A 20,848-nucleotide genomic window follows, 5' to 3' on the forward strand; every position below is an offset into this window, starting at 1 on the left:
ATATTAGAAACATGACCACACATTCAGCCTAGACACGCATTAGAATGACCTAGCAGCTCTTGAAAAGTATCTATGCTTTGGTCTCTATCCTGCAAAAACTCAGATTTGATTGGTCTTAGAAGGGGCCCTGGCATGGATCCTAAGGGGATTCTAATGGTCAGCTTCATTTGAGAATTCTAAATATGCTCTAAATATGCTCATGGTTCCACGAAACATTATTCCCATGAAACATTCAATGACAGTCAAGTGAAATTTGGAAAATAATTTACTAGATATATTAGAAACTCTAAAAGGTTATATAATAAACTCTGGAGACTCTAAAAGTTCTATAGTAAATATATTTAAACTAAAAAACATACCACAAAAATGAATAGATGTTTGTAATTTGTGAACATTATTTGAAAAGGCATGGTAGAACTTATTAGGCAAGATTTGTGCTAAATACTTAGAAATGCTCTCTGAAGAAATGACTTTGTAACAGAGACCTGAACAATCAATGATACAAGGTCAGGAAATGGGAGGGGGCAGTGCTCTAGGCAGAGGGATTGCCATGTACAAAGGTCCTGTGGTGGGGTAAATGCTTTTAGAACAGAAAGGTGTCAATGCTACTGCAATATATGAGGTGAGGGGGAAAAAACCAAGATTTCTGCCTTCAAGGAACTCGTACCTTAGGAAAAAACTAAAATATTCCAAAAACTCCAATTACTCTATGGATCCATGATTTTCCAACTATAACAGGAAGAAGATGAAATCACTGTCAGGAATAATCCTCTTCACCAGCTGATATAAAAACCCAGTTTCATGTTTGTCCCTAGGTAACTTACATAATTTTTTTTGAAACAGCAGAAATGCTTTCATAAGTATGTTGGCTTAGGGTAATACTAGTATTAGGTCATGTTTACTGAGCATTCAGGCTGGGTAAGAGGGAGAAGTGACCTGGAGACTGAATCAAGATGCCAAACTGACACACACGCCTGTCTTAGCATTTTTCTCTCCAAATCCTTTAAAAGAAAAACAAGGTACAGCGTTTAAAAACATATCCATTAGCTAGAAAACAAAAAAGTGAGCCATATATACCCATTTCTCTCATTTCCTCCTTAATCCATAGCAGCCACTAATCTGTTCTCTATTTCTATAATTTTGTTATTTCAAGAGTGTTATATAAATGGAACAATATGCTATGTAGCCCTTATGGGTTGGCATTTTCATTCAGCATAATTCTTGAGAGATTCATTCAGGCTCTTGTGTGTACTGATAATGTGTTCCTTTTCATTGCTGAGTATCATTCCATGGTATGAATGTACCACCATTGGTTTAGCCATTCACCAAATTGGAGGTCACCTGCCTTGCTTCCAGTTTTTGGTTATTAAAGTTAAAGCTGCTAGAACAGTTGTAAACAGGTTTTTATATGAACGTGAGTTTTCATTTTTCTGTGATAAATGCCTACCAGTTGGTAGGAAGTATGGTACTTGTGTGGTTTCTTTTTTAAAGAAATTGCTAAGCTTTTTCAGAGTGCCTGTATCATTTTACATTCCCACCAGCATGTATGAGTGATCCGATGGCTCTGCATCCTTGCCATTTGGTATTGTCCCTATTTTCAAATTTTTTGCTACTCGATAGGCATGTAGCAAAATTTCATTGTGTGTGTGTGTGTGTTTTAAAGATTTATTTATTTATTTTGGGGGTGAGAGAGCAGAGAATGTGCGTGAGAAAGTAGGGAGGGGCACAGGGACAGGAAGAGACAGAATCTCAAGCAGACTCCCCACTGAGCAAAGAGCCTGACTCAAGGACTCCATCCCACTACCTGAGCCAAAATCAATAGAGACTTAACTGACTGAGCTACCCAGGCACCCCTTTCTTGTAGTTTTAATTTGTATTTGCTTAATGCAAACCCAACGAGTTACTATTATGTAATGGAACATGAATAGATAGTAGTAGAGGAGGGAAAATAGGTACTACTCTGAAAGGACTATTTGGAACAAATTTCAAATATGATAATGGAAAGTAGGGTAGGAAAGAGAAAAGGGGCAATTAGAGATTTGAGGAAAATATATAGGTAAGGAAATATAATCACAGTACACTATTTGACTTCACAATGTCAAAACTTACACACTTAGAGTAGGCCACACATAGAGACTTCCTCCCAAAGAATACAGGGTGGAAGGGGTTAAACCATAACTTTACTGCGGAGAAACCAGACAAACACACCTCAGCCAGGTGAACACGGTCAGCATCGACAGTGATGAGTCATACTGGGAGCATGTACTCTTGATATGATGGGATGAAAATGGGTAAAGCTTTACCTCTGTGGTCTTTTGCCCCCAAACCCATATCCCCAGCCTAATCATGAAGAAAAATATCAGTCACATCCAAAAGAGGGACACTCTACAAAAATACCTGCACAGTCTTCCTCAAAATTGTCAAGGTTATCAAAAACAAGGAAAGCCTGAAAAACTATCAGTCAGAAGAGCTCAAGGAGATATGATAACTAAATGTCATATGGGGTCTTGGATGAGGTCCTGGGACAAAAAAGAGACCTCAGGGGTGCCTGGGTGGCGCAGTCAGTTGAACATCCAACTCTTGATTTTGGCTTGGGTCATGATCTCAGGGGTCCCCGTGAGATGGGAGTCCCACGCTCGGTGTGTACAGTCTGCATGGGATTCTCTCTCTCTCTCTCCCTCTGCCCCTCTTCCCACTCACACCCTTTCTCTCTCGCTTTCTCTTTCTCTCAAATAAATAAAATCTTAAAAAGAAAGAGATGAATATCAGGTGGAAACTAAGGTTATCTGAATAAAGTCAGAATTTTAGTTAAAACAACCACCAAAATCCCCACATTCATAATAGTATAAACACTGCTGACTTAACTAAAAATGGAAATATAATTAGGTGGAGAGAAGAAGGAATACAGATGAGTGTGGTATTATGAGAGTTAAATTCTTTTCTGTTATAGTTATAATTGCATACATAAGACCTGCAATTGCTGCATCAAGAAAGAGCCACAGAAGTATTATTAATGAAAGTAGACAGGTAATTATAAGAACTAGAGGAATTAAAACTGGCTGGCGCTGAAGAGAAGGGTAAGAAGACTGAAGCATGTAACTTTTTTTTTTTAAATTATAAGCCTTTTAGTACAAATTTGGTTTTTTAAAATCCCATTCTTAGATCACTTTGGACAAAAATAAGATGTATATAAAAAGAAACAAACTTGGAGTTTGAGTCTATCAGTTTAACCATATACTTTTTATAAGAAATGTTTCTCAAACATCACAGGAAGGTTGAAAATAGTAAGACAGAGAGGCAGCAGGCAAAAGAAAACCTAGAAAGCACTGTTAATTACAGACAAAATAGAAGTTGAAGCAAACAGAATTAAGCAAGACAAATAAAGCAGCTTCTCAGAGATCAAAGATCAAAGGAACACTTTAGAAAAAGACAGGGATTTAAACAACACACGCACATTCACACTTTATACCCAATGGAGTTTACACATTCTTTTCAAGCACCAACGATGGTCCATATACACTGATTGATTGGTTAGCTACAGATAAATTTTAAAATAGCTCAACAGCATACTGAGCACATTAAAATTTTTTCTTATTACAATAAAATTAGAAATTAACCTTAAAAATACAGCAAAAAAATATGGCCACTTGGAAGTTTAAAATGGCTTGCCTAGAAACGCTGCTTAAAGTGGAAATGATAAATTATTTATAAATAAATGATTATAGCACCTCACTTTAAACCTTTTGGATATGGACAAAATAGTAGTCAGGGGAAAAGTGATAGCCTTAAATATATGGATTAGAAAAAAAGGAAAATAAAGGAATTAGTTAAGTTTTCTAGTTAAAAAAAAAGAACTGGGAAAGAGAATAAAGTAAACCAACAGAAAGTAGCAGGAATTGGCAAAGCTAAAGCCAGAAATTAATAAAGTAGGAGATAAACAACAAATAGGTTTTATGAATGAAAAAAGTTAATTCTCCAAACAAACCAATAAAATAGACAAATGTTCAACAATTCTAAAAGAAAGGGCACAAATACATGACTTTTGAAATACTAAAGGAACCAGGATCACAGCGGAGATCTAAAAATTATGTTCAATGCTATATCATTCATCATAATCCACGTGGAGCTTCCTTAATTCAGTAAAGGTTACCTACCAGACACCTATCCTAGACATCACACTTGATGGTAAAATATCAGATGCACATTGACAAAGGCAGGTAAGAGAGAAGGATACCTATTGTTCCACTTACGATGCACAATGTAGTGGGAACTAGAAACCACACTGACTCTAGTTAATAAAGTGAGATCCAAGAAAGAACAGAAAGTACTAGAAAGGAAGGACAAAATGATCCTTACTTAGAGATGATGTTTAAAAAAAAATCGTAAGATGCAAGATAATCTACTGAAGAGAAAAAGACAAAAACAAAAAAACCCCTCACCATTACTAAGAGTTCAGCAAAGCAACCAACTAAAGATTTCTTTCAAACTAGTACTCTTCTATTGTCCCACAAATAGCCAATTAGAGACTCTATCTTGAAAAGAGAATTCATTCATAATAGCCATATAATGTGTTAAATGGACCCCGCATGAAACTTAACCGTGAGTGTAGAAGGCCCATCTAGAGAAAATTATGAAATTTTCCTGAATACATAAAATTCGGCTTGATTAGAAAGACCTGTTTTGGATGGAAAGGCTCTCTCCAAATTAATTTAGGAATATGATGCTACCCCAATATGATTTTGAAAATTAAACCTGACAAACCAATTTTAAAAATTCATTTGGAAGAGAACATGTATACAAACAACTGTGACATTTCGAAAAAGATTACCATGGGGAGGGGCTTGCCCTACCGGATGTTAAAATACTATAAAATTATTCTGGTGTGAAGATTAATAAAAGGAAACATCATTCAAGATGGATTGGGGAGGCCCAGAGCAGGAGTTCTTACATGCTACCACTTACTGTCAATGACCCAACAGGAAGAGATGGACCCAGCACGAAGAGATGCACATTGAAAGTCCATATACTCTACCTACTACTGTATTACTCCAGCAGGAAGAAAGGTTCTTCTCTTGCGGAAACAACAGTACGGCCAATCAGAGACCTCACAACTCAGCCAATGAAAAGCCACTATACTTCAAACTCCCAGTTTACTCCAATAGACTTTTTGTTTATAACACCCTGCCCAACTGCTCCCTTTCCTCTTTGAAGGGTGTTTTTCTCTTTTGTTCTCTAGACCTGTTGTAGCTTGCTTATCCTGACTTGCAAGACTTGCAACTCTCCAGGGTTGCTAAATAAACCTGTTTTGTTTTTTTTTTTTTTCTAGTAAAATGACTGAGGGTTTTTTGTTTGCTGTTTTTTTTTTCTTTGAAGGTTTTATTTTTAAGGTTAACAATGGCTATAGACAGGTGAGTGAGACAAAGAATGGGACCGCATAAACTATTCCACTTCTAGTTAATAGCCCCAGAAGAAAATATTGTCCCAAGTAAAACAGAGACACATACAAGGACTGCAATATTATATAATAGGAAAAAAATGGAAACAACCTATATTTATCAGTGGAAGGATGATTAGATAAATTATGGCACCTCTAGCTAGGGAATAGGAATACTGTATGGTGATTAAAAAGAATGAAAATCCAAACACACTGACATAGGAGAGTATTTGATATATATGATACATTGCTGAATTAATAACAAATCTAGGCGTGCCTGGGTGGCTCAGTTGGTTAAGTGTCTGCCTTTGGCTTGGGTAGTGAACTTGGGATTCTAGGATTGAGCCCGCATGGGGCTCTCCACTCACTGTGAGTCTGCTTCTCCTTCTTGCTCTCCCTCTGTGCTCTCACTCAAATAAATAAATAAGATCTTAAATCTAGTTGTAGGATTAGACTGTGATAATTTTAGCACACAAACAAACCTAACATCTGTGTGCTTATACATGTGGGTATGTGCATCAAGAAAGGATTTGTAAGGCCATACATGGTACTCGTAACAGATTAGATTTGTGACAGGGCTGGGCCACCGGAGGAAGGGTAAATCTTTTACCTTGTCTTTTATATAACCTGTACTGTATTGTTTGAGGGTTAAAAACTTGCCTAAATGAAGAAAATGCAAAAAGGCTATGCTTTACAACATACCGTACTGGAGAAGGGTTTTAAGGTGGTTCACAAGATGGTCGAAGAGTCAAATGGCTGGATCCTGACAGCTTAGCCACCATGGAGGAATTGAGAAATGACCTATAAAGCCTGAGGAAGCCTAGATGAAGGAATTTGAATAGGGCTGCCATTCTCCTGCTCTCACTGGACCTGCTGCTTTTCCTCATCATACATTTAGTTGCTGAACTTATTTCTATATTTTTACTTGTAGGCAAAAATGTTAGCCCACTGAGTTTCCTGTCCCCTGTACATAACATCTTCTGCCTCTCCTCGTTGCTTCTCATCTGTAAACTTTTGGCCTCACCCCCACCCAAAGAGGCTAACTAAAATGATGAATCCTTTAGTTTGTGAAATCGAGTCAGTTCAATCTACCGATGAGGGTAGCTACCTCATGCTTAGGATCAGACTAATTCTTCAATTATTTAAACATGGAAGATTATTATAGTCTCTAATGCAATGCACTTTTCTCTTTCCAATTATAAGGTGGAGGAGGAAAAAATTATAGAAGGGGTAAAAATAATATAAATACTAAGCACTGTGCACCCAAGCCCCATGAAGTCAGTTTTTTCTTAAGTCTTATGAAAAGATGGCCCAGGTGATTAAGTCATGGTCAAGTTCATGCTATTATTACAAACTGTCGACCCTGAGGACTTTCATGGACAAATGGTGGACTCTCCCTCCTAGAAGGTGGACTCTCCCTCCTAGAAGCTGCACTGCTCCCGGACATCTCTGTGGAATTCTTTGGCTTTCTTTCTTTCTGGGAAATAAGTTGGGAGGTGGCAGTTGGCAGAAGCACCACCTGCTCTTTGCAGGAGGAGATAAACTACCAGCTCCGGAAAGGTCCTGGCAATTTCTCCAAGGGGAAATGCTTTTCAAAATTTTTTTTCTTTAAGAAAATGCCATCAATTGAAGAGGAGTTAAATAGTTTGCTATTATAAGCCTTTGTAGGAAGGAATTAAGGTGGTGGCTTCTAATCTGTTGGAGAAGGAGGTAAGAAGAGATGGGAAGGGCACCACCCAAACCAGCATACTGCCCACACTCACTAGGGCAGCTACTGAAGCATCTCATCATTGGCAAAGCCTGAAGGGTGACCATGTCAAGCCCTGCTTTTAAAATAAAGATAGAAAATAATTCATCCTGTGTATAGAAAACAGATGCCACACAGCATCTGTCAAAGGATACTTTCCTTTCCATTCCCAACACAGCAACAAGCAGCAAAATCACTTTTGAACATGCTCTCTGCTTTGGGAATGCATAGAAATGACATATCCTCTGCCAATGGGAGCTGCAGGCAAGTTACCCAAGGCAAGGGGGAGAACATGCAGAATGAAATTCTGGCAACCGTCCAAAACATCAAAGTGTTTGAAATAATCCTGATTTGGCTCTGTAAGCCATGGAAATTGGTGAGATGGGACCAAAAGATGCCAGTGCACTTTGAATCCAAGGAAGAAATACCTGGAAATAGACAGTCATTCTCTTAGCCCCATTTTCCCACATTTAAGGGAGATGGAGGCAGAAAACTCCAGTGGGTCTTACTCAAAACTGTTTCTGGGTTTTAAACTGAAATTGATGCCTTTAATGTCCAAGCTGTGACAGCAGTTGGCCTGGTGCTTGGTCCCTGAGCCTGAAGAATGCTTATAAAGAGATGCTCTTAAAAAGATTTCTGGATATCAACAAACTCAAAAAAACTGGAACATGTTAATGAGTTGAGTGTACACACATGAGAAACGGAAGGATTCAGATTTTCTTTGAAACATAGGCTTCGGTATGAAGGGGGAGAACATCCAGTTGTCAAAACAAGCTTGAGGTTCTGTGAACCCAAAAATTCTGGAGAGCAGTTTGAGATGTTTTCCAAACCCTAAATACTGTAGGGGTAAGCCCTCCCTCTAACCAATTAGATAAGTGACATTTCATTCTGTGGATTTCTCGATTGTTTCTTCTTTTTTAATGCAAATAAATAATTAGCCTTGTTTCAGGGTAATTTTGCTAATATTTCTGTAATTAAATAATGACTTCAACTGAATTAAAAACTGTCCTGCTGTCTCTGGGTGCAGGAGACTGCCGGCTGTTTTAAATAACCCCTGAGAGTGGCCAGGTTAAGGACTCAATTTATGACCTTATAAATTAACACAGGGAAACCTACTCCATAATGCAACAGACAATTCTATTTATAATGCTTAATTAATCCCCTCCAGTCGCTAACAGAACCCACTTGTGGCTTTCATTTTCAATCTCACCCAAATGCAAGTCTCCTGAGATGAGACATGTTAATATGTGAATGCTGATAGAACTTGCTGGCATGATGGTCGAGTATTAAATAGCTGACAGTCTGGATAAATTAGCTCCTGATAGCTCACTAATCAAATGTAAGAAGAAAATGTCAAGTTTGGCAGCACTGATGAAACCCTTCATCACAACCCCGAGCTGGAGAGAGGTAGAGAGAGAGGAAAATGTCCAAGTCTGACACTGCCTGCAAACCCTGGCTCTGAGTTTCAGGAAGTCCTGGCAGTGCAGGCAACCAAGACAAAGTATCAGAATTGTATCAAAGGATGGCCATGGGAGGCCACCTTGGGTGGCTTCATTTGTCTTTTGTCACTAGTACCCCCAGGCTACCTTCTCTTTGATACAGAAAACCCAAAATGGTAACAAATGCTAGGCTGCCTTACCTCAGTACAAACAGAGTGGAATTATCTGGAAAATTCCAAGTACCTCAGAAAGCTACAGGGTGTGGGCAGAGTAATATTTGCAGACCTAGAAGATTCTCCGAGGGAACAGGCCCTGGGAAGGAGACAGGAGGCACATATACTGCTTGGACACAGGACTGCTGCCTTATGGGCTGGCATCTGGAAATCTATGCATGGAGGACTTTATCAAGTTGTGGGACCATTCAGACTACTTCCATATGTCCTCCTGAGTCAGGAAAATCGACTTTGCTCTTTTTTTTTGGCTACCACATTCAAGAATCCACATAATGGGATACTTCTGGCTCTGGTTTGTGTTCAGGCAAATCCCTTAACCTCTATGCTTCAGTCTTCTCGTCTAGAAAGTGGAAATCCTAACAGTGCCCACTGCTAGGGCTGCTGTGAAGATCACATGCAGTTAGTACAGCTGATGGCTTGCCAAGGTGCCGGGTATACAGTCGGTGCTCTGCAGCCTTGGCAGTTCTCATCACAGTGTCATTCTGCTGTCTGTCTCCTCTGGGCTCCCTCTCTCCTTTCGCAGACAAGTCAAGCTGTCATGGCTCCCCCCGGCTAGCTGCTGAACTCACTTCCCTGTTCTTGGCCCACATGTCTTCTGGTACATTGTACATAGTCTTGCAACCCGAATCTTTCACCATCTACCTCTGATCCTGTCCCTACCTGATTCAGTGTTCTGCAGAGTTCATCAAATAATGTCAAAAACTCCTTAATTTTGAATTCAGGTCTCGGTGTGCCCCTGCCTCCTGTCCTCATTTTTCTCTCTGCTCTTACGTTTCACTGTGCCTTTTCGTGAACCCTCATCACCCCTGGAGCCACAACTGGTTCCCTCGCTCCCTTTTGCCTGTCCTAGCGTGTTCTTGCTTCACACGTATAAACCTGTGCCCACTGTTCTCTCCACTTGGAGATTACTTTCCCCCTCAACATCTTTTGGTCCAAATCCTAGCCATCCTTGAAAGCCAAATGCCACCTGCACCTTGGGGCCTTTCTGATCCTATCCTGTTACCTCCCTCTTTCTTTTCTGACCCCTAATGTCTTTTATCTTTTTTTTTTTTTTTTAATCCTTAACTCTAGTTTACCTGCTGTTACAGGTATCAATTCATATGCCCTGCTACTTAGTATGTTCTATATTCCATTCTCTGAGCTCCTAGGGTGGAGGCTGATTCTTCCTACTTAGTTCTGTCTCCAGACCTATACTATGCACAAAACAGGCCTTCTGCAAACAAGAATGGAATTAATATTTTGGAGGGGCTTGGCATAATGACGGCATGGTCCTATGGTCCATCTTCTCTGTGACTTATTCTCATTAACCTTTTGCTCTGTACATGAGCGCCTACGGAAATATTTCAACTCAAAAAGTACATGGGATAGAAAAAAGTCCTACCAGCAGGAAAAACAAACATACAAAATGCACAACTGATCCCCAAACAATGGATTGTTTTTTTAAGAAGAAACAATGAAAAAAAACACAAAAAACAACTGGAGTCTGGTACCTTTATATCTGGTTACTACAGCTGCGTTGACACTAAGAGGCTCTTGAAAGCTGACAGTGAGTGCCGTGCTGCTGGTTACCATGAGACAGGCGTTGGTTGGCACCTCAGGGGCTCCTGGGACAGAAGGAAAAACGTAAGGATCTTAACATTGCCAATCCTTTTTAAACAATGTTCCTGCCTCTTCAAAGGATACCCTGAAACACACACTATGGAAACATTTGTTTGTAGAGCCTAATAGCTTTTGCTTTTGAACATTTTCATTAGAAGTCTCAATGGCCTTTATTTGTTGCCATCGTGGTCTTATTTGAGCATTAGAACGTCTTCTGAAGGGATAAATAATACCAGTTAAGCCTTCCCAAAGTATCCTGGAAACACAACAGGAGATTGGCCTGGACCAGTGGAGAGGAGGCCAGGAAGTGTTAGCAGGAGCCGGCTGCTGATAGAGACTGCTACATTTCATGAAGTACTTTCATGGAAATCATTTCACTGGAGCCTTTCTGCAACCCTGCTGGATAGAAAAGGCAAGCGGAGCATGTGCCTATTGAGGATGAGGAATCTGCAGTCCAAAGAGGCCACACTTTCAAGGACACAGCAAAGACACACAACTAGGATGAAGCCCCATGGCTTCGGGGGCCTGATTCTGGGCTCTTCCCAGGACAGAATGCCAACCTGCCTTCTCTCATGGTGCCTCCTATTACATCACGTAACATTTTCTGAAAAAGAATTCACAGACGAATGTCATACCTAATAATCTTGGGTTTTAATGGACTCCTGATAGTTCTAGGTGTTCCTTAACACCCAGAAGGCATTTTGTGATTTAGAAAATTCCCTCTCAAATGGCAGTAAGTGTAAAACTATGGTTGCTTCTAGTAGTAATCTGTCCTAAATGAGGCAAGAATTGCAAATGCATTTATTAAAACAATTGCTGCATGTCTCTTTTTTAAAATAAAAAAAATACATGTATCAGCACTGTAGAAGAGATTGTTAATTTTGAAACAAACTTTCATTAATGTCACATAAGCAGTTTGCTTTAAGAGAAAGGATGAGGCTTAGATGCAGTCCGTACTATACAGAACTGCTTCAGAGAACAAGATTTTCACTGCCTCCAGTCTTTACCTATAGGACAAAGCAGAGGCAGATATTCCCAAACTAATGAACTGATCCTTTCCCTTATATTTAAATCCTCAAGTCTAATTTTTTTCATTGTTGTTTAAATAAGATCTCCTTTTGGAACAAGATTTTAGTATTTCCCAAGTGTCTGAATTTGATACTTTTGTATATTAGGGACTGTTGTACACTGTACCCTCCAGTGCTAATGAGCATTATCCAGAAACAAGACTTTCCTTAAAACTAACAAAAAGAATTGACGAAGAGAATGGAAGTGCAGACAAAGCATAATTCAGGGGCTGACTGATTATCCTCTGTGGCCTGTATTAACCGAAGGTCGGTTTATATAAGCGCTCTATAAAAAATGTAGTAGAGAGTTGAAAACAACTTAAACTCGGGTTGGAGGCAGGAACTGGACAAACAAATATTTTCCACCTCCCCATCCCAAAATATAGCCACTTAGGGTATCAGACCATCCAGGTTATTAGGCATTGGGGCGTATCGAGTGGAAAGCACTAGATGAGTGTGACATGGTGGAGAGAGGCCAGCAGCACTGAAGCCTCATGGCTGTGGTCAGAGAACCTACTGGGAGCCAGAAAATCAAGCAAGACAAAAGATCCTTTTACAGCCGCCCAGAGCCCTCACTCCAAATAGGCTGACAACGGCCATCCATGACCCTGGAGCAGAGTTGGGGGGAAAAAAATCAGTAAAAAAGGCCTGGCTGTGTCCAACCAACCTGGCTTCTAGTTAAACGCAGAAGTCCTCTGCTTATACTCACTGGCGTGCTCGAAGCCAGTCCTCATGCGTCTGTACAGTCGACACCGCCACTCCCAAGCTCTCAGCTGTTTTTCCTTCTCTGTGCTGTCCAGACTTGGTCCTTCGTTCTCCACCTGGGCAGACAGTTCACTCACCCTCTGCTGGGCTTCCTGCACCAGCGTGGTAAGGTGCAGTGCTCGGCTTTCCAGGCTGACAACTGCAGGGAAAGACATGGGTGACTCCTTTCTCTTTCTGGGGGAACACTGCTTCGTGGGCAGGGGAGTTAAGAGTTGACTTTGGGGTTTAAAAATTGCTCAGGGTAAGTCTATGTTCCTTATTAACTGACTTATCCAACAAGGTCTAAGTGGTGACACTGACAACTAGATTAAATGTTAAGTCCATCAATTTAAGATATGTTCATTGCCCTGGGGCCCTCCTGTCATATGTGCCCCGAATAGCTAGCTAGCACAGTTCATTAGAGTTCCACCATCAAGTACCCATGAGGACCACTTCTAACCCAGACTACACACAGTCATTTCCATGACCTTTGCAAAGACAAACATTTAGGGCCAAAAGCTCTTGTAGGGCTAGGAAGGTCGTAGGAAAAGGCATCCAGGAGGCAAGCTGCATTCTGTTAAAGTTGTTTGGTGTTTTTTTGGTGGGGTAGAATCTGATTAGTATGTTCTGCTCTTCACCACATTCTGCCCAGCTCACAGACATTTTTGTACATATGTCTTAGTGGTGTAATTGTGTTGTAATTAACCAATTTATTTATTGCTGACGAAGTGTTCCACTCCCACTGCCACAGTAGCGGTGATGAGTCCTCATGACTGGGCATGACCAGACTATGATCTCCTAACAATTCCATCTCTGATCATGATCTCAGGGAAGGAATCGTCTCTGCAGATGCCCATGCTCATCAGCAAGTTATACTACTCTTCTTCCTGAGAGAGATTATATAGTTTGATATTTCTGTTTTACTCCATACATGGTGTCTCCATGAAATTCACGTCATACTACTCACCTGACCCGCCTTTGTGAGAGTGAACGTTCATGACAGTGACAGAACGTTTCACATTCGTGTGTCAGGTTGGGAAGCTGCTTCTGGGGGTCTCCTCATGGCCCCCATATGTTTGAGGGGGGCCTTGGCAGTCCCTTGCCACTTCAGTAGTTCATGGTAAGGAGGTGACAGCCTCAGCATGGGTGTGTGGAAGGAACCACAGAAAGAACAGAACAGACCAGAATCAAGCTCAGTGGCTGTCACCAATGCGTGTTTGACACTGTGTGACCAAAACAATATTTCACCCTGGTGGGTGGGAACGAAATCCAAACATTTCATTCTTCTAATTAAGGGAGGAAAATATTATGAAGATAACTCAAGTGAAAATTTGTTAGGTGTATTTTGAAATGGAAATTAGGTGGTTATATATTCATATTCTCTGTGTTCATAGGCATGTTTGCATTGATTACAGGAAATGAATACTCATTTATTATTGCCCTGCTCACCATCAGTCTCAATTTATTTACAGATGAGGTCAATGAAAAATTAGGCAAGTCTTTTTTTTTTTTTTCTTTCTTTCTTCTTTCTTTTTCAAGTTGCTGTTTAGAACACTCAAGACTGTGTTTTGCTGCAGATTTCTCATGGTTAATGAATGTTGCTGTAGCAGTCAATCATGTACTCTGAATACCGTCACACTTTTTTTAAAGCCTCAGTCATGAGCCATGACAGAAAAATAAACAAATAAATATAAAGCTAAAAAACTCTTTCACTGAGCAGCTACACTACGCAGAATCCCCAGGGAAGGCTAAAGGAGGCCAGAATAAATGATAATATAAGTGCTGTGGACGTAGGGAAGCAATGATGGCGTATGAACACGAAGGCTCTGGAGAAAAAAAATACACATACACACACGCGGGCACATACTCTAGTGGAAAAATTGGCAATATTAGTAGCCTCAAGGTGCAATTTCCTGGAGCAGTGAGATTGACAAGTCAGTACTAAATGCTGTTAATTTAACTAACTTCAGATTAATGGTAGAGTCTGCTATTACTGAAGGCCTCAAACACAGTCTCATTATAGCCTTGCTGGGAAGGTCCTAAATATAGGCATTGACAGTTGAAAACAAATTCGTATACATTTGTGTATTTTTAGACATAGTTTAGGCGTCAGGGTTTGTGTCACAGTTCTCAGGTTGATTAATTGACCCAGTAACTGCACCCTCTGCCCACGGCCCCCCTCCTTCTTCCACTCCAAATTATAGAGAAAATGGGGGAATTGTCCTTGCTAAGTCATTCAGTGAGCTTTTTATTGTAAGCCTAATGTTTGAATTGCATGCATGCGTCAACACTTGGGTGATAGACACATGATTTATAAAAATAAATTTTTCTAATACTATGAAATCCCCCCTATTAATTTTTATATCCACAACAGTTATTACTGGTGTGAATTCCAGGTGGCATTTCAGATGGACAGCTTCTCTGGAGCTATACTTGGCTCCCCCTGAGATTTTTTTCTGCTTTTCTTAGCACAACATGCTTTGTTTCCACATTTTCCCTTTCCTCCAAGGCTGCGGCCTTGACGCTGTCTGAGTTGTACTGGTGAAGGGATTCCGCATCTTTAAGGTCAAGCATGTTGCCTCTTCAGAGGCTAAGGGGAAACATATTCAATTTTATAACCATGTGAATTTTCCAAGATCAGCTAGATCCCTGTGCTTCTCAAACTGGGATACCTAATGTGGTATATTATATATATTAGATACTATATAATATGGTGGGGGGGGGCGTGCAGTGGGCATCTCTGGAGCCACGGAGTGAGTATGTGCACCCTCCTGGGGCATCAGTGTCTCCACACAGACTTCGGTGAAAGTATATTATTTAAAAATCAAAACAAACACTTCTGGAGGAGAATGGAAATTTCCCCCCAAAATTGAAAGCTTAAAAAAAAAGAGAGAACTTTATGGAAATCTGCCCCCTACTTTTTTCCCAGTCTAAGTCCCCAGATGCCCCTGAGAACACACTCACTTGCCTCTGTTGCTAGAGGTAATTCCGTGGACGACTAGAAAAGGTACTAAGTGAGCCAGTGGTTTCCAACCATTTCACCCAGCAAAACCTTTATTATTTTTTTTTCTATAGACTTTTTTAATAGCTTAATAAAACACTCTCTTCTGAAAGATTTTCTTTATTGACTACCAAATCAGCTGACTTATAAAGTAATCATTTTTCTCCCTATTATTAATGACCTATATAGCTGCCAAGAGTCACATCTGTTCAGTATGAGATAATCAACCTAGCAAACTGGGTTAATATATTTTAAGCAGAAGCAATATGATAATTATATTAGACTGTGTAGTTTTATCTTGAGTGGTGGTGGGAAGTTTGGGCTTTCTGACACCTTGCAAACTATTCTGAGAGCCCCCTTCCTATTTTTGCCACCCCAGAATGAGAACATTTTAACCCCCTTATTTTATTATTATATTTTTAACCGTCTGTTATAAAGATGAAGAAACCAAGACTCAAGTAGGTGACATTATTATCCAAGATTTTCTTAAAAACCTCAAAGAACCCAGGGAACTTCCTCTAAACCAAATGAAATGCAAATTAACCTCATATTTATGTATTGCAGTTTTCTAATTGCTATCGATTTGGCATGAGGCTGGTGAGCTCACTTGGATGGACATAGAAACTGGAAAGGCTATGTCTATCATATAATTGGTTCTCCTGCCCATCCACTTCTCTTTTTCTTGGATCCCTTCCCCTTTAACTTCCACACTCACGGTATTTTCTCTTGAGTACAGAATTCCTGATCTGTTTGCAAGGTTTGGTCTTTTCTCTCTTACTGCAGTTAGTTCCTTCTCCAGCCAAGCAACTATCCCTCTGAGCAGCCATAGCCAGCACAATAGAGGGTCTGTGAGTGTGTGGTGAGCCGTCCGGCTGGGGCAAGACCACTCGGCTGCTCCTGAAATAGGCCCCATGCTATTGTGGTGTTTAATTATCAACAGCATTTCTACCACCCAGTGTCTGAGTGGGTATTTGTTCTAAGACCTGCCCAGCTAATTAACTACGAGGTGGGGGTGGGGGTGGGGTGGGAACTTGGTGTTCAAAGAATACAATTACGGTTACTGTTTAAATCCCGAGATAAATAATGATCAGACTGAACATTTTTCCTCACCATCAGACTCTAACCTATGGAGCGCCTACTACCTACTATTTCTTAATTTCGTCCAGCCCTGTAATTGGTGAGTTTGGGCCTGGTTGATAATTGCTTAGAGATTGAAAATACAACGAGGGTAAAATGTTAACTAATTTTAATTCTTAACTGAAAGTTTTAGGGAATAATTCATTTGATTTGCTTGAAAAAAAGAAGAATACATTTTCCTATTACTAATGATAGGGCATTTTGCAACTTAGCAACAACTTTTCTATTGTTACTAGCAATTTTTTTTTTAACTTATTAATGAGAAAAGGAGGCACAGGACACTCCTTTAGTCTGAAGGAGCCTTAACCAGCCTTAGAAGACTCTTCTTAAAACACCCTTGGCCCTGCAGGATTTCCTCCAGGAGGGAAACTCGCTGCTCACCAAGATGGCCCTGCCCATGCTCACTTTCAGTTTTAAGAGCTTCATTCAATTTTAAAAAGTTTCCTCATCCTGAGCTGAAACTGCTTTCCTCTTATTTCCAAACTGGAGGCCAAATGGTAAGAGGGCTTTAAGTTATTGATCTAGGTCAAGTGCCGCCCGGTAGAAATGTGTGGTCCTCACCAGTTATGCTACTATCTTGAACCCAAGTACCTCATCTGAAAAGTGGCATAATAAACTATCTCACAAGCTCCAGTAAGTTACTGATAACCCTTACATAGATGGCTCTCAATTAGTGGAGTTTTGTATTATCATTATTACACTCACTGGTCTGTGTTATATTTTTTAGAGGCACACAAAAATAAATCAAATATGTTTTATCAAATACTCTATACTCTTTCATTTAAAAAAAAAAAATCTCTTGCCCCAGGTAAAAATCTTCTGTCCCAACCACCATTCAGAAATATATTATATACAAAGTGGTATCAATTTCAACTCTGTTACTTCAGGGAAGAAAACAACGTCACTTAGGTAGAAACCTTGAATTGTAAGCCAAAGTCCTCTGGGCAACCAAGAATAGCAGTTAATAAAATTTATCTTTGTTATAAGTGACAACCTTCTAACAACCTCACAACTGCCTTGTTTTCAGGTTAGAACATCCAAAGAAATACTACAGAGGAGTCCAAAAATTAAATGCTTTTTAATTCAAAAACTCTCATACCAGAAAAGCTCAAAACCTCTGTTTCAATTTACCTGTCTTGCCGAGGTTCGTGTCTCAGAATTCACTCTGGTTTCCCTTGGGTCCGAACCTGTTGTCTTATTTCAGGTTTTCCCAAGGACTCTGAGAATGTGGTTCCAAAAAGTTTCAGAGATTTGGAGGTTAAATGTTTCATTTTAATTACTGTGGCGTTTTCTCCTCCTAGAGCTCATTATACGCTGGACATGGGGCTCTGGAATGTTCTTCCCTGCTACTTTCCAGAATGTGGATTCACAAAGTCCGTATTATATAGTTTAAGTTGTAATTGTGGTTCTTTAAGAAGCCAGAGCCAATGACACAGAGAGCAATACTTCCAACCTAAGTCTCCCAAACTCCAAAGGGCAAATGGACATTTCTAAAACAAGCATACAAAAGCCTTGAGGAAATTATTCAGAAAATCCAAAGCAGATCATCAAATGATGTCATGGCTTAAGTATGAAAGAAGATAACCGTATCTCCTGCCAATACCTTCGGTGCTAACAGAAATATAATGTAACCCACATCATTTAAAATTTCCTAGCAGTGACATTATAAAAGAAAAAAAAGTACTGAAGGTTGCTGAAGGGAGGTGAGTGGGGGATGGGCTAAATGGATTATGAGTATTAAGAAGGGCGCTTGTTGTGTTGAACACTGGGTGTTATTTGTAAGTGATGAGTCACTAAATTCTGCTCCTGAAGCCAACATTACACTACATTTTGACTAATTAGAATTTAAATAAAAATTTGAAAAAAATAAAATGAAAAAGTTAAAAAAAGAAAAAATGATATTAACTTTAATAATCTATCTTAGTTAACTATGTAGATCCAAAATATTATCATCTCAACATGTAATCAATGTAAAATCATTGAGGTAGTATATATTATATATAAAATAAATGTATAAATATAAATATATGTAATACATATAATAAACAAAATATATTTTATTATAGTTAAGCCTTGAAAAATCAGGGTTGTTTTATATTTGGAACACATTTTAATTTGGACTAGATGCATTTCAAATACTCAAATGTTACATATGGCTGGTGGCTCCTGCATTGGACAGAGCAGTTTAAGAACATAAAATTCCACAAATGTTAAAGAATGTTCGTACTGGGCAGTGTTTTCAAAGCACAAACTATACAGCAGATAGGTAAAATATTTAAATTCTTTGCCAGAAGCTCTTGGCTTGTTCTATATTGTTTTTGATGTTTGTAAAATATTTAAATTCTTTAACAGAAACTCCTGACTTGTTTTATATTGTTTTTGTTATTTATATTAACAATTTTTTTGACCATTTACAATATGCCAAGGAAGTAGTTTAAAGCTGCTATTACATTTAATCCTCAACAACTCAGATAGGTGGTGGGGCAGCCAGCCTCCAAGAGGCCCCCGATGATGTCTGCCTTGCAGCATTCACACCTGGCTACACTGTACCAGAGTCGGTCTGTGTGATCAACAATGTTCAGCAGGAAATGAGAATATGTCCTTCCTGAGATTAGGTCATAAAAGACACTGTTGCTTCTACCTTGGTCTCTCTCTCTGTCTCTCAGATCATCGGCACTGAAGGAAGCTAACGGTCATGTCAGGGAAGCAGCCCCCTGGAGAGGCCCACGCAGGAAGGAAAGTAAGTCTCTTGCCAGCAGTCACTCTGAGTAAGGTTGGAAGTGGATCCCCTAACTCAGTCAAGCCTGGAGATGATGGCAACAGTTATGTTGGGGGAATTCAGGGACAGGGGCCTAGACTGTGAGCATGTGCCTGGCACAAGGACAGGTTGTATGGGTTGTCAAAGGTATCTTTTAATTTTATCTATAATGTTTTCATTTTTTACGAAGAGAATATATTCTGGTTGTATGAATATTTAAAAATTAAAAACAAGAGAATGAAAGGATAATTAATTATTGGGAAGCAAGTAAGTAGACCTTAGGCTGTGGCCGCCTGATGTCTAAATAATTGTTTGGAAATATAAAAAAAGATCAATTCATTCAGTATTTAATAAAATCATTCTCTTCAAAATAAATAATACATTCACACCCTTCAAAAGAAGTAGCCTTGGGATTCATTCAATTCAACACATATTTATAAATGAGTGCCTAATGTTTGCTGGGGATACTGCTATGAATGAACAGACAGGTTCTGCTCTGCAGAGCTTACAATCTAATGCAGGAGAGATGGAAAATAAACAAATAAAATGAAAAAAATATATAGTGATAAGTGCTATGTATGCAGAAGATTAAAATAAAGTGATGTGATTAGAAAGTGACTTTGGACTAAGTGGCCAGAGAAAGCCTCACTTGAAAACGTGACATTAAGTGAAAATGTTAGGAAGGAGCTGGCCAGGGAATGATCACAACTGAAAGCATTCGAGCACCCCTCCAAACGGGGAATAGCTAGGACAGAGGCCCTCTGGGGAAGAGAGGGAGTGCAGCGTGTTCACAGGACGGGAGGGAGACTGGCGGGGCTAGTGTACCATGCGTGAGGGGTGAGCAGTATGAGATGAGGCTCGAGGAGCAGGGCTGTTAAATCAGGGTGAGGATTTCTACGCCTATTTTAATGAAGCAAACAAAAATACCTGGGGACTCATTCTAGAGACCTGCCCAAAGCTTGTTCTTTACAAATTCTTAATGGTTGCAAATCTTTGTCCTTTGAGGGTGGATTTGATTTCAGGAAACCTCTCTAAATCATTTGAAGCCAAGTCTGGTGAACATGGAGGGTGATGACGCTGGGCAATGCTGTTTTGGAACAAAAATCAGGTGTGACTCTAAGCAACGAGTCAGATTTTCTCATAAACTGGCTCTGAGGACAAATCCAAAAGTGTTTCGAGCAATAGCAGCTCTGTTGGAGCAAGTGTGGGGTCTCCCATGAGGACCATGTTAAAGGATAACATTTGTTTGGACTGTAGACTTTCTGGGGTGTTTGTTTATATAAAGCCAGGCTCATTAGTTTATAGTCACACCTCTTAGACGTGCCCTGAACCGGTCCCGGCACCAACACGATCCCTCGACTACTGCAGAAACTAGTGGTGCATCCTGACGAGTCTGCCAAAATTCTGGTGTCTGGTGTCTGCGCCACACTCGCGTGACAGCTACTCGGCGATCGCGTTTTATGAAGTAACTGCATACAACTAAGTCTGGGCGACATCTCCTAGTTTCAGAAGCAATATCCGAGAGAAAGTGAATGAGTTCACAGAGAGACGCAGAGAGGGTCTGCAGAGAAGGGAGAACACGGCCGTAGGGAAGGGCAGAGAAACTAAAGATGAGGAGCATTCCACCATTTTTGCTGGCCCACATTATTCAACAGCGTAAAACTGACAACAGGCTCCATCTTCAACCAA

General features: G+C 39.9%; 1 protein-coding gene across 1 annotated transcript in view; it reads right to left on the reverse strand.

The window, feature by feature from the left end:
* ANKFN1 (ankyrin repeat and fibronectin type III domain containing 1) overlaps window positions 1–20,848 on the reverse strand; it is a gene marked incomplete at its 3' end in the record, with an annotated part of 408,951 nt that overhangs the window by 105,078 nt on the left and 283,025 nt on the right. The window contains exons 6-7 of the mRNA XM_080827400.1: window positions 12,229–12,423; window positions 10,344–10,457 (exon numbers count right to left, since the gene is read on the reverse strand). Of these exons, the coding sequence (XP_080683526.1) occupies window positions 10,344–10,457; window positions 12,229–12,423 (309 nt within the window). The remainder of the gene's footprint in view (window positions 1–10,343; window positions 10,458–12,228; window positions 12,424–20,848) is intronic.

The sequence above is a fragment of the Martes martes genome, assembly GCF_963455335.1.
Source record: "Martes martes genome assembly, chromosome: 16".
Taxonomy (NCBI): Eukaryota; Metazoa; Chordata; class Mammalia; order Carnivora; family Mustelidae; genus Martes; species Martes martes.